We start from the raw sequence: 18959 nt of genomic DNA on the forward strand, positions 1-18959 counted from the left end.
GCACTTCCTTAATCAGTTCCTTTTTTATGTGTGATTAAGGGTGAAAACAATTGAACAACCTTATTTTATGGGATTTTTTTTTTTTTCTGAGGATGCTGTTCAATATAAAGTTTTTAATGATCAGAATTACAAAATGCTAAAATGTCCTAACTTTTTTAAACATATTTCCCAGGTGGAGGAGTACCAGGGCATGCTGGAGAACAGTGGTCTGGTGGGCTACGCTCAGGAGGTGCTGAAAGAGACGGATCAGTCCTGCTTTGTACAGACTGCAAAGCAGCTACACGTCAGGTAAAGCTACGTGATACTGACAATCATTTTTCACATTTTAACTTAAATGAATACTTTGCTGATGAATTGGTAATTTCAGAAAATGTTTACACCCAAGAAAATATTGAAAACCATATTTAGTAATATGGATATGAGGCCAAGCAGATAAAGGTATTTATTGTTTTATTTCACTCAGCTGGAACAGTCTGAAAAGTTTAGAACTGTTAACATGTTAACTGTACCCCTGCATTTCTATGACCAGGAACGGACAGCATTTAAAGCCTGAAAATGTATTTTCTCAATCAGCTTGCTTTCTGAGTGATGGGGTCCCAACATGAACACACAATTATCTTAAAGTTACAACAGTTTTGGTTATTTCACATGATATTTCTGCAGTCTGGTTTTTGTTTTTCTCACTGGTTTGAAGCGCAACATTTTAATAAAATTATGATGACAGTAGTTCACTCGTGTTGCCAGCACTGTCAAACAAATCTGATCAGACCACTCCAACAGTGTCCAGATAAAGCAGATTAGCTTTTTTGAATGTCAAAAAATAATAATAAAGGTTGTTATTAATGTTATTTTTCCCAAATTTAACTTGGATTGTTGCGTATGTAGAATAATATGAATAATTAATGTTATAAAGAGATACTTAAGACTTGGAAACAAACTTCTCTGGGGCTTTGCGCAATCACAATATTATACTGACCAAAATCTCAAAAGAGTCTTTTATCACAATATTGATCAATCAACAATGCCTACAGTGTGTATACATCTCTGGCACTACATTGATATACATAAATCAACCTCCTTAAGTTCATGTGACAGAGGTCAGAGATTAAAGGCTAGCATCAATACAGTAAGTATCTTTCATAGACATTATTAATGGCCGACTTCAAAAAACACACCAGGATATATGTAAATAATTTGTACTAAAATCTCAAAAGTACTTGTCAGTGGTGATGGGAATCACAATAATTTCGAGTCGAACAGTGCACTTAAGCATCTCTCTGGTGTCTTGAAGTTGTCCTCCTTCAACTTAATTACAGGAAGCTTAGCCAGGCCTGACAGGAATCGTTATTCACAGCTTTCACCGCTAAAATCCTGACTGTAAACTGTCAAATTAATAATTAAGCAGCTTAGAAATGATTACCAGATATAAATCATTACAAATTACATAAGCCAAACCTGATTATTTAACAAGCTGCACAGTCAAACTACAGTCTGTTATGACTCATTTTGTGTTGCCCACATACATTTTATCCTTTAGCAATGTCTTCCTGATTCCCAGTGAGATTTGGTCTGTTTTTATTTTAGTGTTGAGAGCATCAATCTGATTATGTGTTTGGGTGACTGGAGTGTGTCAGGAAAACACAAAGCCACGTGCACAGAAGTTACCAAACTCAAGGGCAATTAAGGAGAGACTTGCGCTGCAGTGTCCAGTCAATGCTGTGTATCAGAGCGTCTTCTGCTCTGAGCTGACTAATTGATCTCCATTAGCAGCTTTGGATAATCAGGAAACCTTTTCACTCTCGAGAGTATAATACCACGGCCTGTACAGTTTTCTCCTGTCGACAAGGACTTGATTTTTAATCCTCTTTCATTTATGGAAGTCAATATAAATATAGAAACAACTACCTAAAAAAACAAACAAAACAAAAACCCCAGAGAACAATATTGATTAAAAATATGGTGGAAAAGTCGCCTGCAGTGAATAGTGGTCCTATTTAGTGTCTTTGGTACGTTATTTGGTGAATTTACAAAAGTAATTTTAGGCTAATCAAGAATAGCCTTCACTGATACAGATTGATAAATGTTATGTCTACCTTTTTTGTATGTTTTCAGGATCCAGAAGGCCACAGAGTCTCTGAGGACCTTCCACCCTTCAGCTGACCCCTGCTTTGATGAGTTTGTGCTGGACACATCCAGAGAAGAAACTCTGCTCAAAGAGATGTGCTTTGGTGGAGGTACAACCACTTTTTTTCAATTTCAATGGTGTGAGATGAAAGTGAGCTAAAGGGCAAAATGACTCATGCTTTTATTTCCCCAGATACAGTATTTACTGTGACAGTGTTATACAAAACATGCTAATTAAATTTGACTTTCAAACTGAATGACCGTCATTCCCCAATTTGAATCATGAAATGTTCACATGTTTTCAGGCTGTTTTGTGATCCCTGTTTTAAGGGGCTCTCTGTTCTCGTACATTGTTCCACTGTAGTGTTTCCACACATCATCCCTCACAGATACTGTGTTAAAGGACAAGCTGCAATGGGAGCATTGTCCACAAGTGGCTGGAAAAAGTGACCATTAGTTCGTGTCAACAAAATACGGTGGTGTTTTCTGCTTCTATTCATCTCTGAAGACGAATGGTCTTTGTTCATGTGTCCTCTACACCACGGCAAAACTTGCTTTAAAAAGTTAGTTTAACAAAATAAGCTTATTCATTAAAACAAGACATGATCAGAGTAAGCTTAAGTCATATGTACAGCCTTGTGAACTGTGCTGTGCTAAGAGGTCAGAGGTCATCTATGGGAATCTAAATTGGATAAACAACCCTACGATCATGGTGGATTTTACTGCTCTGTGAAGCTTTTTTTTCTGGTCACTGATTTACAAAGGCTTCTTCTATAAAGCACTGCTCAGGTAGAAGTTTCCCAGGGATGAAAGGATACATTTTGTTTGAATTGACATACTGGGGGGAAAAAATAATAATAAAGATTAGAGATTAAGATTAGAGACATTAATTAGAGAAATTTCACATTATTTTAGACAGTGTTATGAGAGAGAGAGGCAAAAGTCGTAGCAGACTCTGATGCTAACAGGAATATGCATGTCTGATTATATTTCAGCACTTCACTGTCAAAGCGTATGTGCTACTCAGGAGCGTTACCTTCCCAAGATTTGCTGTAAAAGAGCTTGTCAATCATTTCTGCTGGATTGATTTCAAGAATCTCAAAAAGTTGTTAAGGACTGAACTTGGTAGGTTCAAAACCTGTTAACAAACATAACAACAAATGATCAATTAAAGCTTCCAAGAGCAAAGATCAAAAGTCTGCAGAGAATTGAGCAGGTTGCAAAAATGTCTAAATAGTGAAGTGTAGATAATCACAAGAGGGCAACTGAAATAGCAGTCTGAGGCTACGTCAGTCATAAAGCAGCTGGATTGATGTGTGTGTGTTGCAACATTTGGTCAAATCTTTGATAATCGTCTGATTAAGGTGCTAAAATTCCATTTTATATATTGTACTGCAGTTAGGCTTACTGAACATTATGCATTAACTGAAGCAGAGTGTGGTGTTTATATTGGATCCACCTTACTCACATTCTGCCTTAACTGCATGATAATAGGCTTGGATATTGAGACAGACTTGTTACAACTGAATGATGGTTTGTGACATTTGGCTGCATCTGGCCAAAGCGTGTGTCAAATGCCTTTTTTTAGTGTGGCTCGAGTCAAACCTGACAACATTATGTGTCATTGACTGGGGGAGAGCGGTGTTGAATATCATGGTTGCAAATAGTGACAGTTAGTTGTGGCAGTTCTTTCAGTCGTAGTTAGTCAATGACCGTTGACTGATGTCTGAAGGCATCCTGAAAAAAGTAAGTGTATGTAAGAGATGAGCTGGTCAGTGTCAATACAAAGAAAAAGGTCTGGAAGCACAACTGTCACTCAGATCTAAACTATTTAAACATTCAAAACATGTTAAAATTGAGGGATTAAACGTTGCTGACATCGAAGACAAAGCTGAGGCCTCTTTGGCATAGAGCCATTATCCCTCAAATGGATGCAACTAAACAACTGACAGTTGTCTCAGTGACTGTTGGTGACAAACAAAGCTGCGAGTGACATGAGTTTGTGGCTGTGGGCTTTTGTTGCTGCACTGGAGAGCAGCCCTGTTAGCTTGTTTAAAATCAGTGATGTGAGATTTATCTCAGAGGCTACAGTTGGCTCTGTCTAGACTAATGGACCACTTTCTGCATGACTCATCAAAAGAAGAAACAGTTGGATAATCATTAAACAAATTACAGTTGAGTTGATAGTTTGATAAAGGAAATGCTTTCAATCTAGTGTGTGGATGAAATGTTGCAAGCCCACACTCGAAGTGAAGAGAAATGATGAGGTCATGTTTAACAGAAGGATTTCTGTAGGTGTGAACATTTGTCTTTGAAGAGCCATCTGGGAATATTCAGTCATTGGAGCAGCAACTATTCATAAGGCAGAGTAGAATATAAGAAAAGGGTAAAATTAGTGACATTACACAAAATGCATCCAACAGTTGCATCACCAGAACATATGCTGTGCAACGATATAAGCATTGTTTAAAACCTTCAGAAGATTGAGAAACCTTTTTTTTTGAAAGCTGTGGAAGAACATTGGTGGATATTGGTCATCTGTGATGAAATGTAATAATTATAAATAACTATTGTTGTTTCACAACTGGGTTGGTGTTAGTTTTTGTATTGTGTGTTATTAGTTGTTTATATGAATGAATTGATGTAATTACATACATCAATCTGATTCATACTATTTTTTTTTTTTTTGTGGTGTTGGTTTGTGTCATTAACAGTTTTCAGACATAAATACTGCAGATGAGAAGAGGTAATGTAGATGTTAAATATAAAACAAACACTCTTACTATGTAAAGATGTTTCAAAGTGGAAATAAGTCTACTTGTCCCAAATCCCCAAATTATTTTATTGTTCCATTATCTATTCTGCAGTTGTCTTTTTGGATAAACAATACCTTGAGGTAAGCATTAGCCTGAAAAAAACATATCAAAAAGATAATTTACTGTTGCTGAACTGTTTTTTAAAACGACTTAATATTCATTATTTTGCTCCTTTTAGACTCTCCTATAATCCCTATACTGGAAAATATGGGCTTTTCATCTAAAAATGTACCTTAAACGAATCACTGCTGCATCCTTTTGGGAAAGTACAGCTATCAGATTGAAGACACACATCAATGACTTTCACTAAGTGGCCTGTGGGAGTTAATGATGCTCTTAGTCTGAGCTCAGAGAGAGGGGGGGAAAAAAAGCTGTAAGGGCATTTATACACTGCAGTCATTAAATTGAAGTCTTGGCAGATGACGCAGCAGTGAGGAACCACTGCAGTATCTCTGGATAGCACCCCTAAACTCTTATACTATACTTCAATTACACAGGAAACAGAAAACACATTTGAGTGTTTTTGAAAAACTTGAGGCAGATTTATTTTTTAAGCTATAAAGCTGTTTCTATTATTTGTTGTCCGTGAGTATGTCGCCTGCTCAACAGTCATAGAAAAACACAATATCCTTATCAAGTTTGGAATGTGATTGGCAGCCATCTTGTTGGATTTTGCTCAATGCCTATAGCTTGTCCATGTTTTTCTAGTCATATCTTCCCCTCTGGATAATGGCGTGTTTGTGCTCTCCCATGTTAACCCAGCTGTGGCCCTGCTGCAGGTTTTGACCCCATGTTCTGCTTCTCAAGAGGCTTTGAAAGACTGTGTTGTCAAGTGTAAATGCCCATTTGTTTTCCATTTCAAATTGGAGTTTCCTCAAAATGTCATGCTGAGATCAGCACTTCTCTTAACTATTTCCACTTTAAGACGTTTTAATTTAATAAACATCCTGTTAAAGATATTACATCACAAGAGAACGTGTATTTGAGCAGATTATAAGGATTAAATATATGTCTGTACTTTAAGTGATCAATAGTGCCTTTTTTTTTTTTTTTCCTCCCTGAGTTGCTAAACTCTTCTGCCTGCTGTGCTGGATGGCTGACTACCCTATTTGTTTTTGCCTGTTGGTCCATCTGTTGGAAACAGGTGGAAAAAAATTAGATCTTATTTGTCAGTGTAGCGGCTGGTTAGTTTCTCAAAGAAGGTCTATGTGAAACACTGGAGTGGTAACTTGTTACTTTGCTTGCTTGCTATTCCTCTAACATGAGGGTGACGGGTAGGTGTAATTGTGTTACAGGAGTTAAGAAGGAAGTAATGAACATCTTGAGTGTATTGACTCAGAACATTTTGTTTTGTAGTGTATTTGTAAAGGACAGTTCCCAGTGGTTAACAGATGAGAATTAAAAATTTGAGCCAGAGTTTTGGAGTATTTTTCTGGCAAAAAGTTAAAATGCACCCTAAAAATGAAATAAAATGACAGTTGCACAGTTCAGGCATGGGAAGAGAAACAAGAAAGGTAATCTTTTTCCATCCTGCATCATCTAATAATGTATTCCTATAATGTATCTGCACTTGTACATGAAAAGGCATAGGGCTAGAAGAGGACACAAGCTCATGAAGGAGAGCTGTGCCTGGGAGTAAAAGACTTTGGAAACTGAGGATTAGCCAAGTGACTTTGGAGGCTCAGAAAGCTTGGCGGCAGTGGTGACACTGGTCAGCGAGGGGAATCTGTCTATACGGGAAAAGCACTTTAGAAAAAGAGAGGAATTGGGAATGTCAAAAGCTGGTTGAAAATGGGAAGGGTAGAGAACTGGAGAGGGGAATATTATAAAGGAGATGAGGAGTTTTCACAGGGAGAGTGAATAAAGTGTATAGAAAAATGCCTTGATCTTAAGTCAGTGACCTACATGGTTACATTACTGTAACCATGTAGAACATAGCTTTAGGCAGAGTAAATGACTGTAATGATTCTGTTCACCTTATATAATGAGCGAATGCTGTTAAATAAGTGAGGATGGATGGGAAGTGGTGCTGTTGGTATGTAGATGAATGTAAAGTCAGAGCTAGACAGGTTGATGCTTCACAGGAAAGATTAACAACCACCAAGAGGAGGAAAAAAATGAATGTGGTGTGAAGGGGTCAGAAGAGGCCATGGTAAAGACATTTGAAGAAGGGAAGATGAAAGTGGGAGAGAACAATAAAGAGGTGGGATGGTGGGGGTGCTTTACAAAATGCATTTCCTGGCTGTGAGTCTGTGAAAACCTCTTGACAGGCTCCATTATGTGAGACAGTCTTGCCCATTGTCCCGAGTGAATCTAATCTTTGCCACTCTTGCACTGCTGCATTAGCTTAAACCCAAGTTATTGATCTGAAGTGTACTAAGCATGATTAAGACATGAGATTTTACTGGAATGTTCATAGTAGTTTTTCCATTTATGCATAAGATCTGTTACATCTTGCTAATCAGTTTTTCAGCTTCTTTCAAGTGCAATGTTTTAAAACTTGAAAACGCACACATGTCAAACACAATATTTTAGACCCCTTCCCTGTCGCACACAACTGAAAAACCCAAGGTCTACTTGTTTTGTTTGTTTTTATTTATTACAACTCATAATTAATTGATGGAGGATGACCTATGTTGACAGTCTTGCAGTCCCTGGTTTACGTTTTACTTACTGGTTATCTTGGTTTTCTTTTCTTCATGCACTTTCTTACTCCTCTCCAGTTCCAGACCCTCCTCTGATTGACTTGTCCAATAGCAGAGTCTATAATGAGGCCTCAATCTGCTGGAGGCTGTCTGATGACCACCTACCAACAGATCACCATGTGCTTGAATACCGCAGGTGGGTACAAAGAAGTAGCAGCAAGAGAAGAGATCCACAGACCAGCTATAGGTATGTGGGGAAAAATCTGAAATAGTTTGACACGAATTATCTTTTTCTCTAGACTTGGGGGCCCGAGCCAGTCCCCGTCCCAGGAGGACGGTGAGGACAGTGGGGTCTGGAGGGCTACCGACAGGGTGTATGGTCCCAGCACTGTAGTGTGTCACCTGGAGCCTAACAGCCTGTACTCCTTCAGGGTCCGAAGCTGCAGGAACTCCATGTTCAGCCCCCACAGCCCTGAGGTCACCTTCCACACACCACCTGCACCTGGTAAGCCTGAGAGGTGTGAAGTTTTCCCCCATGATTGGTGTGTGTTCTTGGTCTGTCCTTAAGTCTTCAGTTGGACCTAAATAGAAAAGGGAATAGGAGGAAGGGAGGTGTTCAGGCAACGTGAAGATGTTGGTTGAGTTCCTGAAGACATGATGATGATGATATAAAAAACATGGTATAATGAATTTTTTCTTAGCATCAACAACAACATTGTTTGTCAATTAATTAATGCACTTAAACTCAAACAGTTATTATGCACAGGATTAAGCTTCTGACTATCAGAGAACCAGCCCCTGTTATTGGGCCTCTTTTGGCTAAGGCAACAGCTAAGCTCCTCTATCCCCTTTTACTTCTCAGAGCACGTCTGAGTGTTTTGCATTGGGCTCGATGTTAGGAAGATTATCAGATGACAGATGCTTCGCTGTTTTTAAACTTTGTAGCATGCATGATGGAGGTAATGAAGCACAATGGTGTTTTTTGTTTGTCACCATGGTAATGGCTTTTGTGTTTCAGATGGCTGAAACCAATATAGCTTTTGTCTGAGTGTGTGTGTGTGAGTGGAGGGTGTTGGAAAAGAAACCTGCAGTTGCATCTGTTGCTGGCATTTAAAGCTTGCCTGACAGACGCAAGGTGGAATTCATTAAAAACGTTCATCATCCCCAACCATCTGCTGGACTTGAATTCAAATCGTATCCTCCCCAGTAAGGGACTGTGTCACTTTGATTTATATTCTGCTTGGCAATCATTGCATTCTCCTCGCTTTAGACTGCTTGCATGGATTATACATACTGCAAGTGTAAAAGTCTCAGGTTTGCAGAGGTGTTTTCTGCAGTAGTTTTGACACACTTCTTTCTTCCCCTCCCATGTTAGGAGCCTACATCTAAATCAGTCTGTTGCATACATGACCTATCACTCCCTGATCTGATATGGCTGTGCTTTGATGTGTCCTGCACAAGCCTTGTCATTTGAATTGTGACTGGAGCTTCCACATTCCTGTGTTCTCTGGTTCGTGTGAGACTGAGTGGATGGATTCACTGTGCGTCAGTAATGAGGTGAAATTTCAGGCCAGGGTGAAACGCAGAGGACAAAACTTACTGTTGCTCACACACACACCGCTACTCATGACGAAGCATGAGGGGACACAGTTGCAGACTGCTGCAACAATTATGTTTGCCCCCATTTTTCTTTCATTCATTACATGACTGATAGGAAAAAGTGATAGCTGATGTTGCAAAAGAACCTGTGACATTTGCTGAGTACTGTAAATTAATGCTATTAAAAATTAAACTAATTCCAAAGACAACGCTGACGAGATCGACACAACCGGTGTCAGTGAACAAAAACAATTTAGTCCAAATTTAATCATTTAGAGAATCGTGGCGTGACGTGGCACTTCATTTGGTGTTAGATTTCTGGCTTCCAATTTAGCCTGACTTGATAGCTGTCAGTATTAGTGCATCCCTACTACATAACTTGACATAAAACTGCAGCATTTTCGCCTGTTCACCCTTTAGGCAGGCTTATACTATTATCATTATCATGGCCTAGTTGTTGGAAGGACTTCGCTAGACACATGCAAATTATCTGGTCTTCCCCAGTGTAGATCTCAGATTGCATGGGATGGTTGAGCGAACAGGCATAATTATGTCAGCCTATATGTATCCCTGATTATGGTAATTGTGGCCTTTGGCACATAAACTATTTTTATAGAATGCATTTAATTGCAACCTGATGAGGAATATGAATGGCAGCTGCACATAAGAAATGAGGGTTGAGTTTTATTAGGCTGCTATAATTCAGATGATGATGATGATGATGATAATGATAGCAAGTAGGTCTTTGTGTAGCTCTTTAAGATTGTGCTATAGCGCCCTCATGTGTCAGCTCTTGTCACCTACCCAGTTCCAAACCTGTTTCTTCCCTAACAGAAGGAATAACCACTGCCTTTTGCACAAGTTGTATGCTCTCTCAAAATCACTTTTCTTCTGAACTTCATCAGTTTTTTTTTTCTTCTCCTACCCTCTCTGATTTCTTCTCTCTTGTTATCCTCTTCTCCATCTGTCTTTTTTTTTTTTTTTTTTTGTCTTCTCTCCCATTTGTCTACCCTCTGGCTGTCTTCAAATACAGCTTTTGGTTTCCTGTTCAGCGACAAGTGTGGCTTCAGTACAGAGCGGCTCATTCTGAACAAGCGACGGGACACCGTGGAGAACGTAGCAGGCATGGCCTTCCTCCTTGCAGCAGATCGCGTGCAGACGGGCAGCTACATCGGACTAGACTACATAATTGGGGACACGGGCATCTCTCAGGGAAGGTAAGCCAAAAACTGACAACACTGGGACTCTGTACAAAAGTTGTCCAGCAGCATACTTTATTTGCTATATAACAAATTACTTTTGCGAGGTGAGCCTCAATGTAAGATTTTCTCTAGAGACAAAAGGTATGAGCTGTACACTCTTTAGCCATTTAGATTTAAATCTAGGCAAAGATGACAAAACACATGCAGAGTAGCACACAATGTGGAGGCCTACAGGTATCTTGCTAATTAGACTATCAATATCTCATGCTGTCTGAATATAAAATATTCAAGAGAGGGAACTTTATTTTTGAGCACAAGGTGGTAGGATTATTAAACTGTCATTTCTGTACCATCTTTATCAGCCTCCATTCAGAGAGTAATATTTCATTAATCATTATGAGGAGATTTATGATGCTGGGGGACAAATCAGAAAATGAGTATCAATGGGTGATCATAATTTCCAGTCTTGCTGTAAAAAAATGGATGGTCTGTTTGTTTTGCAGACACTATTGGGCCTTCAAGGTGGAACCATATTCCTACATGGTTAAAGTTGGAGTGGCCTCTGACTCAAAGCTGCTTGAATGGTTTCACAATCCCAGAGATACCAGCAGCCCAAGGTAAGTCTCTGTACATAACACACAGCTCACATTTACACTTTGTCCATAATCAGAATCAGAAATACTTTACTGACAATATACTGATGAAAGAGTTTTCCCTCGGGGATCAATAGACATTTGGTGAAACTAAATTAGGGCTGCACGATATGGTTTAAAAAAAAAAAAAAAATAAATAAATTCATATTGCGATTATTTTGACAGATATTACAATTGCGACATGATTCACGATTAGTGGGAATGATCATTTTCACTGAAAAAACTATTAATCATGACATTTGCTGGAGTCTCTATGAAACAAACATGTTTTCTTACAGCTGGAGGACAAGATTTGTAGGCCGGGGCATTTCTGCAGCACTGCAGTACTTTATTATAATGCTGTTTTGTCACACATTTTATCCTATTTATCAAAAAAGTGCAACTTCTGCGATTTGGATATTGCACTTGGCCATATTGCTATTTCGATAACATTGCTATTAATTGTGCAGCCCTACAAATTCAGTTTATATTTACCTTTTTACATACCTGGCTGCAACACACACACATACACAATCTTAGTACAGCGATAAGTGTGTTTGAGTCACACCTAATCCTGTGATGTAAGAGAACCAGTATAAACTCGTAAAGAGCTTACTCACAAAGCCTACCTTTCTCACTGGATCATGTAAAAGCATGTAAAGGAACACATTATTTATGCAAATACATTTTTAATTCTATTCTGTGTAATTACATAATGCATGCAAGGTGATAAACACCAGGCAGCTTTCAACTAGCCATTTGAAGGGTTAGTATGCTTTTTTTTTTTCCTATAAGGAGAATGTCTGGGGGGAAAAAGTCCTTGTTTGAGAGGAATAGACAAGTATAAGTAATGTCAGTCTGTTTTTTATTTTTTTAAAGTTAACATGACTCTCCCAATTCCAACATCTCTGTAGCTCTCTCAAACTTAACAATAGAGATGAAATGATTAGTCAGTTAGTTGATCGATTAGACAACTAATAATGAATAATCAATGAATTGCCAAGAATTCACTGGTTCAAACCTCTTAAAATGTGAGTGTTAGTTTTCTTTGTCTTCTTTGATTGTAAATTAAATGTATTTGTGTTTTTGGACTGTTGGTCAGACAAAACGAGACATTTGAAGGCGTCACTTTGTGATGGGCCCTTTTCTCTATTTTCTGACATTCTATAGACCAAACGATTAATGGAGAAACCAATCAGCAGATAAATTGAGGAATGAGTTTTGAGCCAACAATTGTTAAAGCTACAACTATTACTTTCATTATCACACACTTGGGGTGAACTGGGGTAGTTTATCACTCTGCTTTCTATTTTACACATGATTATGATTCTAGCTTTGACATAGGTTTCAAAACATTTGATGCAAACTGTAACAAACTATCCCTCTTCTTCTTCCTTTTTTTCTTTTTTTTTTTTTAACAGGTATGACCATGATAGTGGGCATGACAGTGGCAGTGAGGACGCATGCTATGAGGTCACTCAGCCCTTCACCCTCCTCACCTTGGGCATGGGCAAACTCTTCATCCCCAAGGCTTCTTCATCCTCTTCCAGTTCCGTGGCAACCGCACCACCCGGTGACCCTGGCAACCGCGTGCTTCCCATGCCACAGCGCTTGGGTGTGTGTCTAGATTATGACGCATGCCGGGTGTATTTTTACGATGCCGACACCATGAGGTGCCTTTATGAGAGGCAGGTGGATTGTTCGGGAACAATGTATCCTGCTTTCGGCCTCATGGGCAGCGGCAAGGTTCAACTGGAAGAGTTCATCACCACCAAGAGACTGACCTTCTGAGGAGGGATAGAGTATGTAGATGCATTAGGACATGCATCTATTTAATCTTTGGCATATTCTGGGAAGAGCAGGTTTTATTGACAGGGTAATGGAGGTACAATCCAAACCGTTTTTCTGAAGGTCAGATGAGGTAGCTGTGATCAGGGCTATTTTTTCCTAAATGTGAAAATGGGATCTCTACCAGACTGGCCTATTGAGAGTTGGCATGTATAATATATGGTCCACACACAAGAGCATGACACTGAATATTAGTGTCCACATACAAAGGTCTTCAGTGGTTGGTATACGGTATGTGAAAGGTCTTTTCTACATACCAAAGTCTCTGTATCTGCTAATTGTATTTGACTTGGTTTTAACTGCCAGCTATGATCAGCTGTTAATGTAGTGGAAATGGCTGCAAAGTTAGTCTGCAACTACTTTAAATCTTTGTTTTAACGTGAAACGCCTTCAAGCTTACACATACACTTCCTTTTTTGCCAGGTTTATGTTTATGGATTATTTTGTGTGTATTAATTATAGGGTGATCTTTGTGTCTTTTGCTCTTTTCTATAACTGTGTCTAAACGTAGCAGCATAGGTTTAGATGTAATCTTGGTGGACCTGAGAGCCTTGTAGCTACTTTTGAAGCTAGCGCCTTTTGTGCCTTTTTTTTTTTTTTTTTTTTTTTTTTTTTTGGAAATAGCTCACTTAGTTTGCTAATACTTATCAGCATAAATACTGTAAGTGAGTTTTGACTGTAGGTAGTTTGATCAGACACTGGTGTCAAAGTTATAACAGTTAATAGTATTCATTATGACTTATTAATTACCTATTTACTCGTGACTATCACAGAAAACACTACTTTTCCTCGTCAGTTTTGTTCTGCTGTTTTTGCACAATATGATGAAAAAAAGCCTCGCACATGATTAAAATTTTACAATCACGTTTTGATCACTACCTAGTTAGCTTCTTCACTTTTTAAATATTGTAGACAAAATCAGCACATTGATGTCTCACACTCACAAAAGCATTCACCTTTTACTAACATGAATCCTGAAGTAGTTACTTGGATTTAAAAGCCTCTCACTGTTTGCACAACACTGAATGTGACTTTCAACATCATAAAACCAGCCAGGTACCAGAACACGATGTCAACATCAGTTTGACAACTGCAAAGTCACTAATAGCCAAAGCGTATTGGTTCTGGCGCTGACTTGACTGCAACACACAGCTACAAAAAACACTGTTATTCAGGTTCTTACAAAAAGTGCTATCACAAAACACACTGTTCAGTACCTTTTACTATCAGAACCACTGTTTACTTGCAGTGCAGACATATGAAGTGTAGCATATTAGTATGTCACCGGAGAGTATGACTATCAGACAGACATGCAAGTGGTTGATTGGCTTTGATTAAATCAGTTCCGATATACAAGAGAGCACACTAGACAGTTTAGTTGGGTAAACAGTTTTTGTATAGACGTATACTGTATATGTACCTGCACATGGGTTTGTTTGTACATTCATGTATAGTTTGATTTCTGGAGGGTTAGGGTAATCGGTATGTGTGTTTTCTCAGGTTTCTGTCCCTGATTGGGGCCCAATGCTAGCTACCTCTGTCCATCAGGCCTGGAAAACCTTAACTACTGTACCTTTCCTCACAGAAATAAACTTTGGTTTGATTTGCAGCTTTGTCTGTAACAGTCAGTTAAATATCTCCGCCTTCTCTTTAATGTCAGATAATAAGCTGATCTTTCAAAATGTTTGATTTTAACTTCCATGTACATATTAATCCAGAGTATATTATTTTCAGTGAAATAAAGTACATCTTAAATGTTTATTAGTTGGCGTTTGCTTGTGGGAATTACTGTAATCAGATGTTAATCTTTTCACAAGCCTTTGTCAAATGGTACTAACAACCTTTTCTTCCTCCTTTTTTGTGGTGTTGGTTTGATTAGTCAGTTAAAATGTTTTTGTTATAAAGTGTGGAACACATCATGGTTTTTGTTTTGGGTTAAAACATTTAATAAATTCATGCTCCTAAATTTAGCTGAACAGAAATGTTATCCTGTCTCAAAAAGAAATACTGGATTTCTGTGATTTTCGTCTTGCTGTCAGTTATTTTCACTCTAATCCTCAAAGGTCACATACCTGAACCCTGATTCCTGTATTTTAAAATTGACTGTTTCAACATCCTTAAAAAACGTCTATGCATTTAAGAATTGGCAGGGCAGGTTCACGGTTTTATTTCCATCACAGAATGTATTGCTGTTAATTACAGAACAAACAGCTGAATGTTCTGTTTGTTTTCAAGGTGTTTTTTTGTTTGTTCCATGTGGGGTCGCCGCACAGTTCTATTTAATTATAGAAATCTCATAAAAGGCTTGTAATCTTAACATAAAACACAGCTGATTTTTACATTAAAATGCATCCTAGCCTGCTTTTCAGTAATGAATTTAGAACCAAATATTTAGCAGGCTGGCTCTTAATCTAATTCCAAGCTAGCACTAAAAAAAAAAAAAAAAAAAAAAAAAAAAAAAACTGTAGCCTGTCAGCAACTGTTTGGCTCTGCAGGTGTGTATAAATAATGTGTGTGCAATATTATTAAACAGGCTGTAGTAAAGAAGAGACCAGTTTAGACATGCAGATATAAGCCTATCAAGACAATTTGCACTGTTAGTAGTTTATAGTTTACTTTGTGGTTTGAAATCTGCTGTTCCTTGATACAAAGTGAATTTTAAACACTACTTGATTTGTAAATCTTTTTTTTTTTTTTTTTTTTTTTCCTCAGTAACACTCATTTTTTTTCTGAACTCTAAATTAGTGACAGTGCATTTGTCCCCATATGTTTTGTCCAGAGGATTTGGATGTGGCGTATAAGTGGTGGGTTTCTGTATATGTAGTATGTAAAGATGTGGAAATGTTGTTTGCTCGCTAAAATTTTTAATTTGCTGTGTGGGGATTTCATCAAATAAAAACTAGTGTTTTTAAATCCATTTTGTCTTTAATATTGTTCACATATTTGTGCAGTTGTATAGTTAGTATATTGGTATAATCTTTAGTTTCTTTTAAATAGTTGAGGTATGTTTAGGATGTTTGTCTTGTAATACTTCTTCGTAGCTTCACAGGGACATTTGCTTCCAGGAGTGGTGCGTTACACACAAAACAAAGCATGAAAGACACAGAATTCATTAAGCTCTAGAGCTGTCTTTACATACTGTCTGTTACAGTATGTCCTGCAACAAATACACTAAATGATGAGCTTATACCTTTGCAAATTCTGCATTTAGATTGTGACCGCTATTGCTGCTAACTATGTGCAGACTTGTGACTCTGCCCACCACCCAATTCCATTCCCTCAATTTTCATTCATTTATTTATTTTTTAAATAAAATTTTGCATTTAATCTTTAGCCTCCTCACTTTATTTTTGACAGTTTTTGTCATAATACACTTAGTTGTTACAATGTGTATATTTAGTAGCTTTTATTTTCATTTTTTCATGCTTCATTTTGTATAAATAGCCTATATAGTGTTCTATTTTTTTTAAAGTTACTTATCTATTATCTTACTTATCTCTGCAGTGACATGCCTACTTCAATTGCCATGCATCAATAAAGATCAATAAAGTTTATCTTATACAAAACATATTATAACATACCAAAGGAGAACAAATAGCAATTGTAGGGGTGCAAAGTGAATACCAAATCCATTCAATTTAAGGCTGCAGTTTAAATCCTTTTATTTAGTGGGTTATGTATGAGAAGAGTCGATTTTAAGACCTCAGGGTGGGTTTATTGATGATATTCGCCAGAGAAAGACTGAATTGTCCATCCACCTGCTGAAGGATGCTGAGCTGTTGGATGGAAGGAGGAGGAGGAGGGACGTCACGCTGTGCACGCTCTCGGCCTGTCGCTGCAACGCGGAAGAGACGAAGGAGGAAAAGAGACTCCACGTCACTGAGGTGTAATATTGGCGTCAGTGAACAACAAGGTGCCACCACAGAAGGACTTCAGTACCATTGTACAATTCCAGATATCCTCATGCAGGTTACAGTAACTCGTATGACCACAAAGCGAAGATATATTCAGCTGTTTCTGCACTGAGCGGCCTCGGTAGAGACACTGGGAATCCGCTGAAGGTAACGTACGGTACGTTAACGGACGTTTGGATGTTTGTCCGCTGGCTACTGCTAGCCAGCCCGGCTGAAACACCGGACGGTACCTGCTACAGTATTTCCTCTGAGCACCGGTGACCTTTGCAGCTCGAAGAAAGCGATACACTGCATTTTATTGATGTAATGTCGTAGGGAGCATTAGCGCCAGAGTTCACTCGCAGCGGTTGAGTGTCAGTGAATTGACACAGTTAGCTAACATAGTCTGGATAAGGTCGACAGGCGTCAAAGCGTTGTTGACGTTTCGGTTTGACAGTTGTTGGTGTCCCGCTGGGCTGCTGCTGGTTACATGCATTTACATCTCTGCATCTCATCTCATGCAGATCCGATTACTGGCTATTGCTAATTCGTGCACAGAATAAAAAGCAACCGGGCCCATTGAACAGTTGTAAGTTGTTACGTTACAGTAATACTGTAAGCACACAGTAACAACATGCTATGGTCCATTCATTGTTGTGATTTTGATGATGTAGACCTACAACGTGGAGTAACCTAACCTACAATCACTAAGCAATAAGGTGCCACTATATCAGCAACTATTGTAAATATAAGAAACATATTTTCAGCAAAACCTTAAAGGGGCACTCCACTGATTTTGCACATAAAGATCAGTGTATTTATTACTTCTCAGCCTGTGAAAATAGTTGTGAAATGTCTTCTGTGGCTCTGCAGTTTTCTAAAGTCTGAGTAAATATCAAGGCTTGTGCATGGAGACTAAAGATTTCTATGCCTAACCTATTTTTAGCCAAATGCGTCCTGTGAATATTCGCTCCATCACCCATTCACTTCAATTGAAGCCTGCATGTGCATGGTCGGCCAATAGAAACACTGATACACTGTGTTTGCAGATGGAGATGTCCTTATTCTAGCCATGACACTGTTAACTACAGTATTCTGTGATCACGCTGATCAGTATGTATGTATTACCACCATTGTCACATCATATTCCTATACAACCAACATTCAGTACTATGACTTTTAGCCTACTATGAATTTAGGCTCTGACTAATAATGTCAGCTTAATCTAGAGAAAGAGTGTTACCGTGTTCACCATCTATTACATGTCCGAGACAGACTTCTGTTTGTTTATATTTATATAAACTAAAATATTGTGATTATCTGTTAGGCTGTGCCAGTAGATTAGGCCTAATTGATTTTTTTTTAAACTATTCTCCATCCCAGCATTGTCTGAGTGGGACAATTGTATCCTGCATTACTGGTTGTAATTGTCTCATCTGATGTTTTTTGTTCTGTTTCAGCATTTCTGAATCTGCTTGTGTTGTTAAATTGATGACTGTTTTTTCTCAGTTTGCTTGTGCTCCTTTTCTATTCGCAGCATGTTTTTAAATGCGACATACGTGTTGTGAAAGTCCTTCCTTGTGTTTTGCTTGTGCTTTGTCTATTTGCATATGTTTTCTTAAGTTGCAGTGTGTCGAGCTCTCAGCCACCATAGCTTTCATTGTTAACACATGCAGTATCCAAATTTCAAATGTTCACATTAAGGGATGTGTAGTCTAAATTAGCAGAGGTTTTTAGTCTGCAGTTTCTTGTTCCTTTCGTGGCCCCAAACAAGATGATTGTCATATGTGTTTCTTTTGGGCCAAAGCTGAGAGATACCTGTACATTTGTCATTTGAGTCCCTGGTTAAAAAGACGTCTTCTTGCTCAAGATAGCTTGTTGTTTTGACCACATGTCCTGGCTTGCATAGGCAAGGTTAACAGTTTTGTTATGCCCACCATGAGTGGAAAATAATTTGTATCCATTTTATCAAATGTACACACACCCAACACAAACTGATTACATAGGTTGCAAGAGTGAGGTGATGTGTTTATGTAACATAGATTACGTGATAATAGATTATTTATCATCTGGGAATCTGCTAATTGTAATATGGTGACTTATATGTATCTTATATTTGTGTTTCCTGGTCTCTTTATTTTTATTTTAGAAGACAGCTCAATGTTGTACCTGAGTTAAATGAACAGTGAATACCTGTATC

General features: G+C 38.3%; 2 protein-coding genes across 11 annotated transcripts in view; both read left to right on the forward strand.

Moving 5' to 3' along the window:
- The window catches only part of trim36 (tripartite motif containing 36), a 34303-nt gene extending 18524 nt beyond the window's left edge, over positions 1-15779 (forward strand). For all 5 annotated transcript variants that reach the window (XM_044195590.1, XM_044195585.1, XM_044195586.1 and 2 more), the window contains 7 exons: positions 173-288; positions 2113-2234; positions 7664-7781; positions 7885-8090; positions 10218-10401; positions 10890-11003; positions 12440-15779. In XM_044195590.1, the coding sequence (XP_044051525.1) occupies positions 173-288; positions 2113-2234; positions 7664-7781; positions 7885-8090; positions 10218-10401; positions 10890-11003; positions 12440-12809 (1230 nt within the window). In that variant the 3' untranslated portion in view covers positions 12810-15779. The remainder of the gene's footprint in view (positions 1-172; positions 289-2112; positions 2235-7663; positions 7782-7884; positions 8091-10217; positions 10402-10889; positions 11004-12439) is intronic.
- Positions 15780-16543: 764 nt separating this feature from the next.
- ccser1 (coiled-coil serine-rich protein 1) overlaps positions 16544-18959 on the forward strand; it is a 120140-nt gene continuing 117724 nt past the window's right edge. For 3 of the 6 annotated variants that reach the window (XM_044196399.1, XM_044196402.1, XM_044196403.1), the window contains exon 1: positions 16544-16937. The gene's annotated coding sequence lies outside the window, so the exon portion shown is untranslated. The remainder of the gene's footprint in view (positions 16938-18959) is intronic. The other 3 variants (XM_044196398.1, XM_044196401.1, XM_044196404.1) reach the window with 3 other exon arrangements.

Source organism: Siniperca chuatsi, linkage group LG5, assembly GCF_020085105.1.
Source record: "Siniperca chuatsi isolate FFG_IHB_CAS linkage group LG5, ASM2008510v1, whole genome shotgun sequence".
Classification (NCBI taxonomy): Eukaryota; Metazoa; Chordata; class Actinopteri; order Centrarchiformes; family Sinipercidae; genus Siniperca; species Siniperca chuatsi.